Source organism: Sturnus vulgaris, chromosome 2 (assembly GCF_052056855.1).
Source record: "Sturnus vulgaris isolate bStuVul1 chromosome 2, bStuVul1.hap1, whole genome shotgun sequence".
Taxonomy (NCBI): domain Eukaryota; kingdom Metazoa; phylum Chordata; class Aves; order Passeriformes; family Sturnidae; genus Sturnus; species Sturnus vulgaris.
This window is the reverse complement of record NC_142244.1, coordinates 32300413-32315171: the sequence shown is the minus strand read 5'-3', so window position 1 is coordinate 32315171 and position 14759 is coordinate 32300413. Positions and strand designations below refer to the sequence as shown.

General features: G+C 41.4%; 1 protein-coding gene across 24 annotated transcripts in view; it reads right to left on the bottom strand.

Moving 5' to 3' along the window:
- Positions 1–14759, bottom strand: part of LOC106863055 (rap1 GTPase-activating protein 1-like) — a 43680-nt gene that overhangs the window by 1792 nt on the left and 27129 nt on the right. For 4 of the 24 annotated variants that reach the window (XM_088159115.1, XM_088159113.1, XM_088159116.1 and 1 more), the window contains exons 16-23: positions 14214–14348; positions 12714–12860; positions 11404–11507; positions 9078–9194; positions 4283–4409; positions 4091–4193; positions 1069–1154; positions 842–912 (exon numbers count right to left, since the gene is read on the bottom strand). In XM_088159115.1, coding sequence (XP_088015241.1) covers positions 889–912; positions 1069–1154; positions 4091–4193; positions 4283–4409; positions 9078–9194; positions 11404–11507; positions 12714–12860; positions 14214–14348 — 843 coding nt within the window. In that variant the 3' untranslated portion in view covers positions 842–888. Of the gene's footprint in view, positions 1–841; positions 913–1068; positions 1155–4090; positions 4194–4282; positions 4410–5652; positions 6422–8707; positions 8755–9077; positions 9195–9417; positions 9472–11403; positions 11508–12713; positions 12861–14213; positions 14349–14759 lie in introns of those variants that run through there. The other 20 variants (XM_088159121.1, XM_088159120.1, XM_088159122.1 and 17 more) reach the window with 12 other exon arrangements.

Below are 14759 nucleotides of genomic sequence, written 5' to 3'. Positions count from 1 at the left end.
GTTCACCTAACTGCTCTGAATGCCACAAGGTGGCAGGGCAGCTAAAACTTGAGCACTGAGGATCTAAACACCAACAATAAGTAAGAACGACCAGCAATTTAGGAATATTTAGGAATAGCTAGAAGAATTTCCTTCCATAAAGATGATACATCTACTCAACCATATGAGAGCCTCACATCCCCACCACTTTCAAGGCAGCTGTTTAGCTGTCAGGCCAGAGAAGATACCAAGCAAGGAAAGGGACATTGAGAAAAAAAGAGAGACTCTCAACAACAAAGGCAAAACAGGACTATGAATTCTAGGGAACAAACCTGAAGTTGTGTTCCCCTTTGCTCTATTACAGACCTCACCAGGAAATCAAGTCCCACTTCCCATGTCTGGAAAAGGTGTGAAACTGGCAAGGACAAGTAGGTCCCGCCAATGCTAAGCTGAAAGCAAATAAGGAAGTGTACAGAGAGGCACAGCATCAGAAAACGAGCAACAGAAAGGGGTTCTGTAAAGTAATGAAACTATAAAAAGCAGAGGTTAGGCACAGAGAAAGGTAGGTTGCATCTGAGCAAAGGAAACTGAACAATCAAAGACAAGAGGAAGAAACTGTGCCTAGATTAGGGCAGAATGCAGAATCTCAATAGGAAATGCTGTTCCCTGAGAGGGAGAAGGCAACCAACAAAGGGAATGCTTAGGTAAATTGGATAGGCCAGAGTTGCTGGCAATGGAAGATCATTTGGGGAGAAAGGTAAAGAACTGTGTTTGCTGAGAGGCTGTACAGCACTGGCTGCACCGTCTCAGTGAGGCAGGGATGGCCAGGGGCCCGAGGCTCTCCTCCCCCCGTGTCCATTACCTGTGCTCCTCACCCTGCGTGCAGCAGACAGTGCTCCAGCGCTGACATCACACACAGCACAAAATGGAGGCCTGCAGAACAAGGCACCACTTTAACCTCCCCCTGCAAGCGCCTTCCTACTGCCCTTTCAACCCTCAGCAAGCAATGCCTCCAAATCAAGCCTCTCCCTTTTCTCCCATCCTTATCTATGTGCAAGTGAGAAGAAAATATTTTAACAAAGCACTTACGGGATTATGGTGCTGAGCCTCTGCCTTGCTGCTTTTTCCTTTTCCAGTGGAGCCAGCAACACTGCTGGAAGGAAGCAACCTGCTTCCTAGAAGGGAACCAAGCACAGAACAATAAAGAAATAATCAAGAAGATATCCCAGGAGCTGCACACATAGCTGGTTTTACCCCAAAAGATCTGTGTGTCATTCACATGTAAGAATGGAAGGAGTGTACCTATGCCCAAGGTGACTAGTGTTACCTTTACCTGTTTCTCATTCCAGCTCGAAGCACGAGGAAAGTGACTGCTTTCATTTCATTTTAAAAAAATATCATCAGCCACTGGTTCCAGACTATCTGAACGCCTTATTCCCAAGAATACACATCTGTGAAGCAGCCTCTAATCTTATGCTCTGACAGTGTTTCTCTTCCTTCTCCCTCTGTCCCCTCTCTTGAGATTCCCACATCTGACCTCGGGGTTTAAGGAATTTGCCTCTCATCACATATCAGCAGCTTGGCAAAACCAGGGATTCAATACTTGCAAAATTCACAAATTAAAAACCTTCTTTTGCTTTCTGTAATCAGCTTATATTCACCATATACATTTCTCAAGAAATGAGTAAGATGTCTTCAACACTACAGCCTTCTTAAACCATTCTACATTTATTCTTAGATGGTCATCCATTCTATGATTAAAATTACTAAATATGGTAATTTCATGAGCAGTATAGTTTGTGGGAGTTTACGCATAGCTGCATCACAGCATAAATCTGTATTATAACTCTTTTCTTTAAATCAGAGGAAAATGGAAAGAGTTTGAATTAAAGAGTTGATGTTAGTGTGGAATGTGCTAAGGGATAGAATGGGCAGGTGATGACATATCTACCCACCATTCAATCCGGAAAGTGAAGAAAGTTAATGAGGGATTCCTGCAGTACGATGGTAAGCTAAGATGCTTTTCCCAGGAACACTTTTTTCTTTTTTTTTGTTTTTGACTTATACATGATCACACCAGTATTTTCTAGGAAACAGATGAATGCAACTATTTTTTCAGCATTTTTTCCGAGGTAGACTATCCCCTTTCCCAGAGTTATTATGTAATTTAAAACTGAGATTTAAAACCAAAAGTGGTAAATCACTGCCAAATGCTGCTAAACTGGTTTTAAACAACATGAATTTGCAATAAGAGGGTTCTTCTCTATTTTGTATGTATCCCAGTTCCACTATGCTGAAATTGAATTATTTGTAGGTTTTTTGTAGGAAATGACTAATAGGCCAAATAACTACATAAAAATACATCTAACACGACTGGTAGAGTCTAAATATTAAGGAGAGTTATAGCTGAATTTTTATCCTGCCCTTGAGGCTAGGGGGAAAGTCACCTCTGCCTCATGTGACATACACTGGCACATGAGACATGTTGGTGCTTTAAAGCCAACTCCGAAAATATTTTGCCAATGCCAGCTCTCTGTGTCATGATCTGGGAGAATAATGACCACACACACTGCTGACTTTTTTTTTTCCCCTGTAACTTTGCTCTCTCAATCTGAAAGGCAAATTGGAGAAGCCAAGAATGTGTACATGGGTTTGAAATGATGGATTTATTCAGTGTAGGGCTTTATTCATAGTGGGCTTGTCTTAGGTTTCTCCATTAAAAAAAAAATCAGTTTGGTCTGATTTTACACAGTGCATTAACTGTGGCTGAATACTTACTGGATAACTCAATAAAGGGCAAAACTAAACCACCAGAATACTGCTCTCTGTCCCCAAGGTTGTAAAACTTAGAAGTTATGCTGAACTTTACATTGCATCCTCTGTAACGCTTATTCTCAGTGATGCGTATTAATGATTTATATACTGTGACACAATAAAGAGTCAGCAGGCAGAGAAACTATCTGTGACGAGCAGCAGAGACCAATGGAAAGCATCCCTGCCTCCAGCATCCATAACAAAAGAGCAACATCTCCCAGAACAGAGGTCTCTGCAGATTATCTGACAGTTTTAAGCAGGGATCTATCTGATGGCCACTCTTGATATCTCATATACAGCAGCTGTGGAAACTATATCCTCAAAGTAAGTTGGCTCCACTTTCTGACCCTTGTAATCTTTATAAACAATCCTTTTTCACACAATTCCTATAAAGATTTCACAGTTCTTTCCAACTAATTCTCTTCCTTGCCATACACATAATCCTTAGTATCTCTGACCATCTCAACATGCTCCTATTCCAGTCTTCCAGCAACAAATGTTAAATGTTTTGCCTTTCAGTTTCTAATGACTTCCCAAACTCAAAAGCTTAGTCTTTTCAATCATACTTTCCCAAAATTTTACACAGCCTCATTCTCAGACACAGACTGAAACTGATTTAAACTTTCCCTAATTTTAGCTTAAGGCTGATGCTCAACAAGAAATGCTTCAATCCAAACCAGTTCGTTTTAATATAGTGAAACACAACTGCAAACAGGGTCTGAGATCAGGGCAGGTGATCCAGCTCCACAGCAGGAAATGCAATACTTGTCCCTGCTACAGGACTGAAAAGAACTGCTAAGGACTATAATCATCTCTGCATTGTAAAAGGATCCAAAATGACTTTAATCAACTATGTCAGCTTTAATCAAGTACCAGACTAAGAGCCCAACCTTGGCAAAAACTCTCAGTGCAGGTTAGCTTTCTGATTACCCACCTTCTCAGGAGCACACTGCTTTGTTCAGGAAGCAGTTCCTATAATCCCATATCCAAACTATCTAGTTTATATGGGGACTGCATTCAGAAATGCAACCATAGCTCTCCACAGAAAACATATAAACACTTTAATTCTTTGCAGCCTACTGTAACTCCTTTTGCAGTATGTACAGCACTACTTATTCACTGAAACATTCTTTCCCCATTAAACTTTGTATGGCAACTTCTCTCCCCATTTTCCTGGACTATCATCTACCTGCGCTTCTAAACTATTAAATACAGCATACAAAAGATTTGGCTCAACCTCTCATACACTTCTACAAGTGTAAGTAGAGGGGTTTTTCTATTTTTCTTTCTTTTTTACCTGGTGAGCTAGAAGTACTGGGTGTGCAGTCACTGTCATCCAGCCACAAACTCTGAACCACTGAATCCTGTTTTGGAGGGCCCTTAAATGAGCACGTCAGCTCCTGGAGAGGGCAAAGAAGACGTGTTTTAATAATGCACCTGGTAAAAATCAAGGAGGGTAGCCTCTGTTTGTTAGAGATCACACACCCACCCTGTCATTCTCCTCTTCCTCAGATGTTCCATTTTCCCTCAATCCACTACAACAACTGCTTACACTGGATGATGAACGTGAGATTGGCTGCATCACACAGTATCCTGAAGTCTGACTCCTGAGCATTCTGTAAAATGCAAGCATTCAACATCATCATGCTTATTGCTACGCACAGGCTTAAGTTTTTGAGGCATAGCTTTATTATGTAGCAGTCAGAAACAGTAAGAATGTATTATTCATCCACAGTTAGTTTTTCCACCTAGGAACAGAATTCAGGTGAACTGGCATGCATACCTTAATTTCTAGTTGCTACATCATTTAGGAGAAACACCAATTCTCTGCCTCCATTCTGGATAACCGTATGAAAGGACAAGTCTGAACAAACTTTTAAGTCACAAGCCTAAGTGTAATAAAACCGAATGACTCAAACCACCTGCATTTAAGTATTAAATATATCTAGACATTCATTAAAATCAACAGATGCCCTATTTTGGAGATCAGAGATTTTAAGAACCTAATACAGTATGAAGAGGTGTTAAACTGAATATAAAGGGTAGATGCAACCCAGTCTAGGCTACCCATTCCCACAGCCACTCTCAGGCTATCGTGTTTTGTCTTATGTGAAATTCCAAGCAGAGCAAAGGGACCATAAAAAGCATACTTTTCATGTCATAGAGCTTATAAATTGTTACTGCTATTTTCTGTACACGTTTAACAGGAGAAGGCAGGAAAGCAGACAGACATGAACCAGTATTACAGAACAGTTAACTAAGAAAGTTTAAGGATGCAATGGGGAGGTAGAAACATAGTACTGAGATCTGCATTGTTGCAGGATGTCTCAGTGTCAAACTATGAAGGATCAAGTGCCAAGCTTTTGTACAGACATGTCAGAGCCTTCCTCCTGCTTACAAACAGGAACACACCTAGGTCAGATTCCCATCTTGGTGTTTTTCCATGTGCCCAGTTGCCAATAGACCGACTTCTGTACGTTTGTCCCATAAACATCAGCTCCCACAAGGTCATTCAAAGGGGACATTCAAAGCAAACTGTACTGGATTCCTTTACCACCACTCTACTGAATGGAACAGACACTGAGGTAGCCTGGTGCATGTTTCAGATCAAAGAAGACCCTTAAGGTCAGTTCATCCCAGCTGAGAATTTGGGATCCACTGCCTTATCATTCAAGAGATATAACAGTCCCTGAGGCTGACACACTTACATTGTAAAAGGTGCACTGTGCATGTAAGGCCCAAATTTATGGTGAAGTACTCATTGTCTGCATAAGAGACCAGCTAGTAAGAGAGAGATGAAGTACTTAAAAATGTTAACGAACAAAAAAAAGGTAAGAGAGGCAAGAAAGATAAGACACCTTTAACATACTAAATATATTTATTCCTTCAGAAACACTGCAAAATGTGGCCAGTCTTGACCTACAAGCAGTAATGAAACCTGAAGTCCCAGGCATATTACATGCCAGCATGCAACAGGGAGAACAGTAAAGACAGGGCCAATAAAGGCCAAAGATATTTCCTCAAGAGATTAGGAAACATATTTTGGAGGAAATGAAGGCCAACATGCTTCTCCCTTAGCAGAGCAAATCAATAACATGAATCTACGTGAAGTGGGATCTAGATTTCCACAAAGCATTTCCTTCTCAGCACCCTTCCTCAGCAGGTTTCTCCGTCCTTGTTCTCTGCACTTTATTTCTTGACCTGTGTCAAGGCACTTCTTCTGCTCTTGCCTTCTGCAGGCCAAACTATTCTCACTCATCTGAGGGGAAAGGAAGGGAAGAGAAGGGGTCACACTCAAGGTGGCCTCCATTCCCCATCATTAGTAGAGGTTGGTTCAGTGGCTGCTGATTTGGCAATGGGAAGGGCACAGAGCCAGAATGCTCCAACAGGAGCTATCTGTCCATCTCCCTCTCACAGAATTCCTGCTCCAGGAACTGCCAGTGGAGCATTACTTGGTGCCACTCGGTCTCTCCACAGTCCTTGAGGTCCTCTAAGTACGTTCATGCTCCTCTTAGCCAGGACTCTGATTTCACCCCAAAAGTCTTGCCAGTGTCTTCCGTGAGGTACCCAATGACTGAGTAGCATCCGGTCCACTCCTGATTGGCTTGATGTCCCCACTCAGATGTGTCTGAGGAGGGAAAACACACATACAAAAAACCTATGTACTTTTCCTAGGATATGGACATACACAGTACAGTGCTCGATTTTTCAGATGCAACCCAGACAGTCGTCTGATCCTCAGGAGTTCTACCACTTGGTTATATAGGCTGGGTTCATTCTTTTGAGTCTGTCCCTTGGGAAGAAGGATTATTTGGAAGGCTACCTGGACAGTAAAGCAGAAAAACTAAGGATAATTGTCCCTGTATGTGGGAGAGAAGACACCATTAGCTCAAGTGAACAATGTAGTTTCATGGATTGCTGACTGATCACTGCATAAATGTACATTAAACTCAGCACGCAAGGACAGAAAGTAAGTGCTCCTTTGCCTCTACTGCAAAATAATTAATCTATTACTTATGTGTTCCCTTTGTATTTATTTCCAGGTTCTACTGTTTTAGTAGAACACAGGTGAAGAGGCTGATCATTCCAAGTTTTTCATCTGTAGCATCATGCTGGGCATTTCTGAGGTAACAGAAATTTCTTGTGACTCTGTGGAGAGAACCAGGAGTGAACTGCTGACATACTACCAGGGATAGCCCATTCTGTTATCTAATAGGCAATACCATAAATTATTCTAGAACAAGGCAGAACTCTCTTGCATTAGAAATATGCCTACATCTTGATCCTGATTTCACAGCTGATGAACAACAGGTAGGCTATTCCAGCAGAATGCCAGTAAACTGACTCTAAAACACACTTTACACTCCCAGCCTTTTCCTGCAACATTGTGCTAGTACTGTCTTGCTGAAAATGGTGCACTTTACATGGTGGAATTACATGTTCTTAATTCCTTGTTCCAGATGGCATGCAGAAAGTATGGCTGCAATGGGCTAGTCCCTAACTCTGAGATCACAACTCTAACTATGAGTAATCACTAATTGTGCAAAACTCCATGCTGCATCCCATCTCATATATGAACTGTCCAGGAATGGGCTAAACCACCACAGATATGAAAATATTTATTTTTTTCTGGTGATCCTAAGAGGTTTTGAGTCCATGACTTGAAAAAGAATCTTGGGAACAGAACTAGACAGACTGAAAAATTATACAGGTCATGTCTAATGTGCATAAACAACATTCATGCAAGTATTGTTAGTAAAATCCCATGCTATGTTGACTCTCTGAAAGCATGTGGATACTAACTGGAAATAGCCATTGCAGCTGGCTCACCTCCTCAGCTGATGGAGAATGGGGGTTGGGAAGTGGAGGAAGCAAAATTCTTAGTGATTATGCAAGGTAATCAGCTATCTAATCAGAGCAAGAGTCCCTCACACATGCCTGTCAGGAACTTCCAGTTCACTAGCAAGGTCCCAGGCAGGATGAGGAAGGGAAGGTGGAATGATGTGGTAATGCTGGAAGATGGGGGGTGCTGACCAATCAGCAATGTCCTGCATCCCCTCTAGTCCTTAGCTGCCAGAGCTAGCACCTTAAATGGTCTGTATCTCCCAGATGTGCTCCCATCCTCCTCCACACCAAAATTCTGGGCGCTCATCCAACCCAAAAACTAGTACACACACAAAAACATGCCAGAACACTACACCTTGGCTGTGACAAAATTCTGAGCAGTCCTACAGCATACAACTGGGTAGCTGAACTACTGCAGATAGTCACCAGCTTGCAATTCTTAGGGAGCATTGGGTGTATTTGGAAGGGAGGCCCTTCCTCGTCAAATTTGGCACCTGAAGTAACTATAAACACAGATGTCTGTTTCTAGGGCACCTCCTGACATTTTCTTAAGTCTCCACAGTCCTGAGAAAGGGAAATGCCCTAATACAAAGTACTTGCTGCCTTTCTTGCCACAGGTCTCATCTAAGTTCTCTTGAAAAAAATTAGATGTGGCGAAATGTTCCGGAAGACAGTCAGCTGCAGCCTTTGATTTAGAGACAGGCTATTCTGGAGTCTTGGAAATGCAAATGGGTGGTTTCCCTGAAGTGTTCTAGGTAGGATCCCAGTATAATACAGCTTAGCAGCAGCAAAGCTCCATTACCAGAAATTGCATTTTTCCAGTTTTTGACAACCAGAAACTGGAGAATTAAACTGCAGACTACTGCATGAAGTGTTTTGCACATACCACAGGGTGTGGTATGGCGTGCTTTAGCAATGAAACATAGGTGCAACACATGGGACCGTGCTGGAATCCTGCTGTAACGCTTTGAGGAGACTGCAGACAGGTTAGTTCACGCTGGTTGGGAGCAGTGGCATGAATCCTGCTTAAAGGGGCAAAATTTGAGTACAACCCAACATCCCAACATACCCTTGTCCAAGCTTCTCCATGAAGCTCCAAAATCACTCCAGAGCAAACTACAGAGGAAACATACACATGAGTAAACATGGATAATTGGACAGCTAGGATTTTGCGTATCCTGTTGGATGTACGGTCACATTACAGTAAAGATATAATCAAAATCAAGTGGTCCAATCTTTCATCACGGTCTGTTTAAGAAAGCCAAGCTCCTGACAGGCTCTGAATTACTGTGCCACAGCCAGACACCCAACTTTTGAGATACTACAATGCCTGATGTGGATAATTTCAGTAAAGCCTCCAACAGAGCAAGACATGCACCACACTTAAACCAATACCAGAGACAGCATCTTTCAAAAACTAAAATTTATTTTCAACTCACTTGCTCTTCCTGCTAGGGAACTCTGGAGAGCTGGGACTGGATGATCCATCAGACTTCAGGTCAAAGAAACTTCCTGGACTGTCCAACACCCTCTGTATCCTCTCTGTGGTGTCTCTGCTGGGAGAAAGGAGAAACCAGCTATACCCTAGGGCCAGAGTTAACTACCATCTATTCTAACATTCCCTTATAAGACAGAGTACAAAGCTGTATCTCCTGTATACACGTAAAAAGGAACCAAAAACAGTCATGCTGAAAAGGACAGACTCTTTACATTAGGGAATGGCCAACTTTAAGCCCCTTTTGAATTGATCTAAAAGCCTGAATAAATTTCAGTATTCACCTTTAAATTTTTAGTTTTCTCCTCTATCCTCCCCATTCCACTGGTTTTAAGAAGCTGTAGGATTTAACAGAGAGTGTAAATAAGATGGTTACAAAAGTGCTATTGCTCCTAGGATTTGTCAAGATACCTCTGAAGAAAGCTGTCTGTGTAGGTACATTTAATTAAATAAATGAAAACTAAGGGATATTGGGGCATTTTTTAGAGCTTCAGTGATGGAGTTTGTCACAAAGTTCTTCCTCTGCTCTCTTGGTCAGTTGACCCTACCTGTGCCCCTCACATTAGAGTTTCTGACACCCTCACTTATATTAATACAATTGTTTGTGAGACTGGAAATTACCCTGACGAAAAGTAATTCTAAAATTAAAACAACCCTGAAACTCCTACAACACACTAAAAAGTGGGATGACCTGGGTCAGCTCTGTCAGCAAAGTCTGCGTATCATTAAATTACAGCTCCAAGGTGAAGTCACACATGACACTTTGAGCTCACTGTTTCCCAGAAAGAGAGCATGCTCCAGCCTCCTTCATTCGTGCTGAGTGCCTTTCCACCAGTCCTGGTACCCATCAGACTTCTCCATGAGCCAGTTCATAGCAGAACCTGGCAGACAATTAATCCAGTGAAAGGAAGGTGATACTTTTTCTATTTGATTAATGGGCTGAATCAGTTCCATAAAAGGCCCACTAGAGATCTGAGCAATCATCACAAGAAATAGTCATGGGTAGATGAAAGGGACAGAGGGGAAATACCACATCTGCTTTCAATAACAACGAACTGTTAGTGCAGTTGCTAGTGAAACTGCACCTTCAAGAATGATCCAAAAAGCCTTTCAGAAAATACAAGCTAACACTCCCTGTTCCTCACATCTAAGTTTACAAGTAAGCAAAAGGAAAGCTAAATAAGCCAATTAGTTCATCAGATCCCTCCAAGCAAAGAGCAGGGGGAAAAAAAAAGAAAATAAATCCAGGGGTTTTCCCTGTAGCAAGAAAGTTTTACAGATCCTTCAAGGGGATAAAAATGGTTGTTGTACACAAAGTAATGGATTGAAGGACACAACTGCCTAAGGTACAAAAGTATTTAAAGTACTGAGGACCTGTGGCTACTGTGCTAGCTTAGACTGTTACAGGGCAGTTGTCTCTGAAGATTTAATTGTTCTCGAAGTTCTGTTTTTATTCAGATCAGATCATAGGCACCTCATTAAGAAAGAAGGGAAAATGCAGCAATTTCCTCCTAAAATAAGTATTTTCCACATTAGAGATGATTTTCCCCCTTTTGCACCCAGTCTTTAAGCTGTTTCCTGGAATTCCTGCAGCTGGGAAAATTGCGTATTAGATGCAGAGCATTCATGTGACTCTTGAGACTCTGTATAAAGGTGTCTCAGCTAAGGCTGAGAGAAATTTATAATTTAACTAAATAATCTCTCGTGACCAGTAGACAACTTTTGAATGGTTATGTCAAATTACTCCTTGAAGCAATATATTATCCATTAATTATAATTATTTCTCGATCTAGACGATCTAACTTAAACACTAGTAATTTGGACTTACAGCTTTCTTAAATAAATCCTTTAAGTTATCAGAAGTTTTGCCTATTTGAATATTTTAACATGAAAACAAACAAACCATCAAGCATCCCCTTCTCACATAGTAGCCTTTCATCTGACTCTCTTCTAAAAATGGTGAGTGAAGAACAGGAAACTCAAGAGTCCTGGATCATACTGCACAGTATTTAAGAGTGATCTTATAATGTTACTCCACCCATTTCCTCCATTTTTCCTCAAATACTGATTCTCTCTAATTCCAAATGCCTTATTTTAATTTTGTCTGTTTCTGTTATTTGTCCATTTCTCCATCAGTCAATACTCAGTCCCTTTTCTTCCCATTCCAACCATTTCCATTTTAGTTCTCATTCCTGATGGCTCCCCCTCCACCTATATCTGCCTTTCTATGTTCCTTTTCTCAACTCTTCTTGTTTTTTTACAGCTCATACCTCTTTTCCTCCTGTATGTTTTCAATGCCAATGGCACTACTCCGTCGCCCGTGGAAGCGGCTGGCTCGAGTACGTGATGGGCTCCTACCAGGCAAGGCAAAAGACTAGAAAAAAGGAAAGTATGACAGAAAGGACAGGAACAAGACAGGAAAAGCTGTGGAGAGTTGAAAGCATAGAAGAGTTTGCAATGTGGATCCAGATCCCCTCCTTTACTGCAATCCAAGAGCTCAGCTCCATCTGTGCAAGGAGTACTTTCTGTCAGCAAGCAAGAGCAGCCAGGGCTTACAAAGGTGGTGTGAGAAAGGGACAGAGATATAAAAAAAAACAAAGGCAGAACACAGCCAGTATACAGAGAAACAGGCTTAGGAAGGGAGGTATCCCTATATGGTGAGAGGAGAGGCAGAACCAGAAAGGCAAAGAAAACCAGAAGTTGAAGGAGCTAAGGAGGCAGCAAACCCAAGTCATTAGTACGCTGTGACTTTGTTGTATTGACATAAAGAATGCATACAACCAAGTAAACTATCACCAAGAAATCTTCATACTGAAAGGCACCTTCTTGGCTTACTCAGAGATGATTTTTTTGTAGTTTGCCTGTATTGACATCACTAGTGCAGAGACCACAACCAGCTGGATGCACTCTGGCCAAGGTAACCATATTTTCAGTATCAGAAACATGGATCCTTTTCTGGAAAGATTTATGACAGATTTTTTAATTCATTGATCACATATGTTTAGTATCCCTATCAAATAAGAAAGGCTTTGATAGTGACTAGAAATATTCTTTTTCTCACCCCAAACTTTATTAATTCTTTTTGTTCCCAACATGTAAATTCTATTTACAGCAAAACAGCACCTTGAATATCTTGTGCATCTGTTTATATTACAGAAAATAGTCTGATTGGTGAAATCAAAGAAAACAAAGCAGTTCTAGCGTCCTTATGTTCTCAGATCTTGCCATATGACAATGCAGTACCATTCCAGCCAAACCACAGTGCATGCGTTTTTTAACACAAAGCACTGTACAGGATCTAATCCAGAATAGCAGAGATAGATGTCTGATGTAGAATCATGTTTGGCTTTCTTCTCCCAGTCTTGCATCAATCTCAGCTCTAGTTTACACATGAACTGGGGCTAGAGATGGGCACAGACAAAACAGACTGTAACACATGCTGTCACCACTTGTGAAATGGGATGATACAACAAAAAGATTCACAGTGGGACAAGAGGACAAACTAATAGGGAAAGGCAATGTGTGAGTGGTTACAAAGGTATGCCGGGTTCTATTCTTACAGCCCACCCGAATACCTTACCGCAGCAATGGCCTTAGGGCCCTCGGCGACACTCTGGCTGAGGGCAAGGCCAGCTGTAGCTGGGCGGCTGGGCAGGGTGGCTGGCTGCTGCTTTCTCATGGATATCCCCATGGTATCCAGGCTCTGGCTGCGGCCTCTGATCACCCGCTGAACAGGAGGGAGGCAGGGAAACAGACAAACACAGATATACACATATAGACAGGCACACGGTAGGGTAGTGTGAGAAGCACCACAGATTGAGTGGGAAGTTGTGACAGACTGACACCAGAACCACACAGATCCTGACTCCTAGAACTCCTAGAGGGCAGCACCTTAGATACAGCCCTGTTCTGGTCCTAGCTGATCCATGGAGCTCTCGGAAGAGCTCTTCCTCAAGTATATTCTCTAGTTTCACTTCCCTTCTTCTATTGCAATGAATAGAGGTTTCCTACCAGCATCCCCGCACACTGGATTTAAACAGCATCACCTGGAGCAGTCCTACCAAATACAGGCTATAAAACACAAAATCAAACTCCTGTTCAAGGCTGTATTTCTCATATGATGTTGAGTTCTGGTTTCAATGGGAAAGCAGCCATATCAGAATCTGCAGCATTTGAAAAAGCCTTTTTCTGACTTAACTCAGCCTTTTCCAAATGTCAGCTGTATGCACGAAATGCAAATCACATCATCTGCCAGAAGTCATAAAAAACATTTTGGGAGAATTAGTGTAAGACATGGATAGGTTAAAATTCATGGTTAGCAGCAAAGGCAGTTTGTATGTAAAAGTACACCTCACTAAAGCATCCCAGACCTGACCAAAGCTATGCCCACTGCTTTGTGAACAGGTTAGTTTTACAGACCTTAGTAACTCTAATTGACCCACTATATAAAGACATAAAGTAATCTGAAAAAATGCTATTTATAAAGCATCTCTCTTTCCAGAGAGACAACTTATTATATAAAAGAAGTGGCAAGGCACTTCCCACGTAAGTGGGAAAGGGCTAGTAGATAGAATAGGAAAGCAATGAAGATTCTCTCTGTATAACCAGTTCAAAATTCAGTTTGCCCAGTCATACAAAACCTTTGCTTTCTCATATCAATCATCTTTATCACTTCTAAAGAAAGTTCTGTCACCTGGTTTATTAAAAAAAAAATCAACAATAAAAACCCCCTAACATGCCATTTACACTGAAAAAGGTAAATTAACTCTGGCTTTTAAAAGGTAAGAAAAGTATCACAGCTTTTCTAGACAGTATACTCAGAGATAAGTTAGAAACTCTTGCAGTGGCTCCTGCAATTCTTTCAGCTATAATAAAAATGAATTGAAAGAGATCTGCTGAAGGAACTGAAAGTCCCTTGCTCCTAGTCATTACAATTCCTCTTGCAAACACTGACTCCTTCTGTAAGTCATGGAATAAAAACACATCTGACACTTGACACCAGCACGAAGCATAAAGAGTTTGACTTCTAAGGGCCAGCATAGAATTCTAGACCACACTGTAGGTTTGTAGAAAGGCTCACCTTGAAGTTCTCGAGAAAGCCCCCACTGCCATTCTCTATCTTGTCATCCTCCCCTACAGGTAATCCCATCATGCTGCGGCTGCGAAGCTGCAGCTCCTCAAAAAGGCTCTCCAAGAGGGCACTCCGTGTTCTTTCCTGCATCAACATTGGGAAGGAGAACAGCTTTTACTGGGAGAGGAGAGATATTTTTTCCTCCTTTTACAAAGTCTCACATCCTTCTTAAAAAGAACCCCAACAAACAAACAAAAAACCCCAAAAGACCAATAATGACAATAACAAAACCCCATGAAAATTACTTTAAACAGTATGAAATGGTTTTAACTGCATAGTTACAGAGTATGTTACAGCAACACCCAGCCCTTTAAACTCTTCCAAAAGCAAGTCATAAAGGACATTTATTTACAGCTGATGAAATAGTTATGTTTTTTCTAGATTAGGCAATGGCAGAGTCTGGAACAGAATTTTGGTACCTTGAACCAAAAATCAGATATGAGTATGCATCCTGTAGCATAATACTGAATTTCAGCTAATACAGAATTTCCTCCA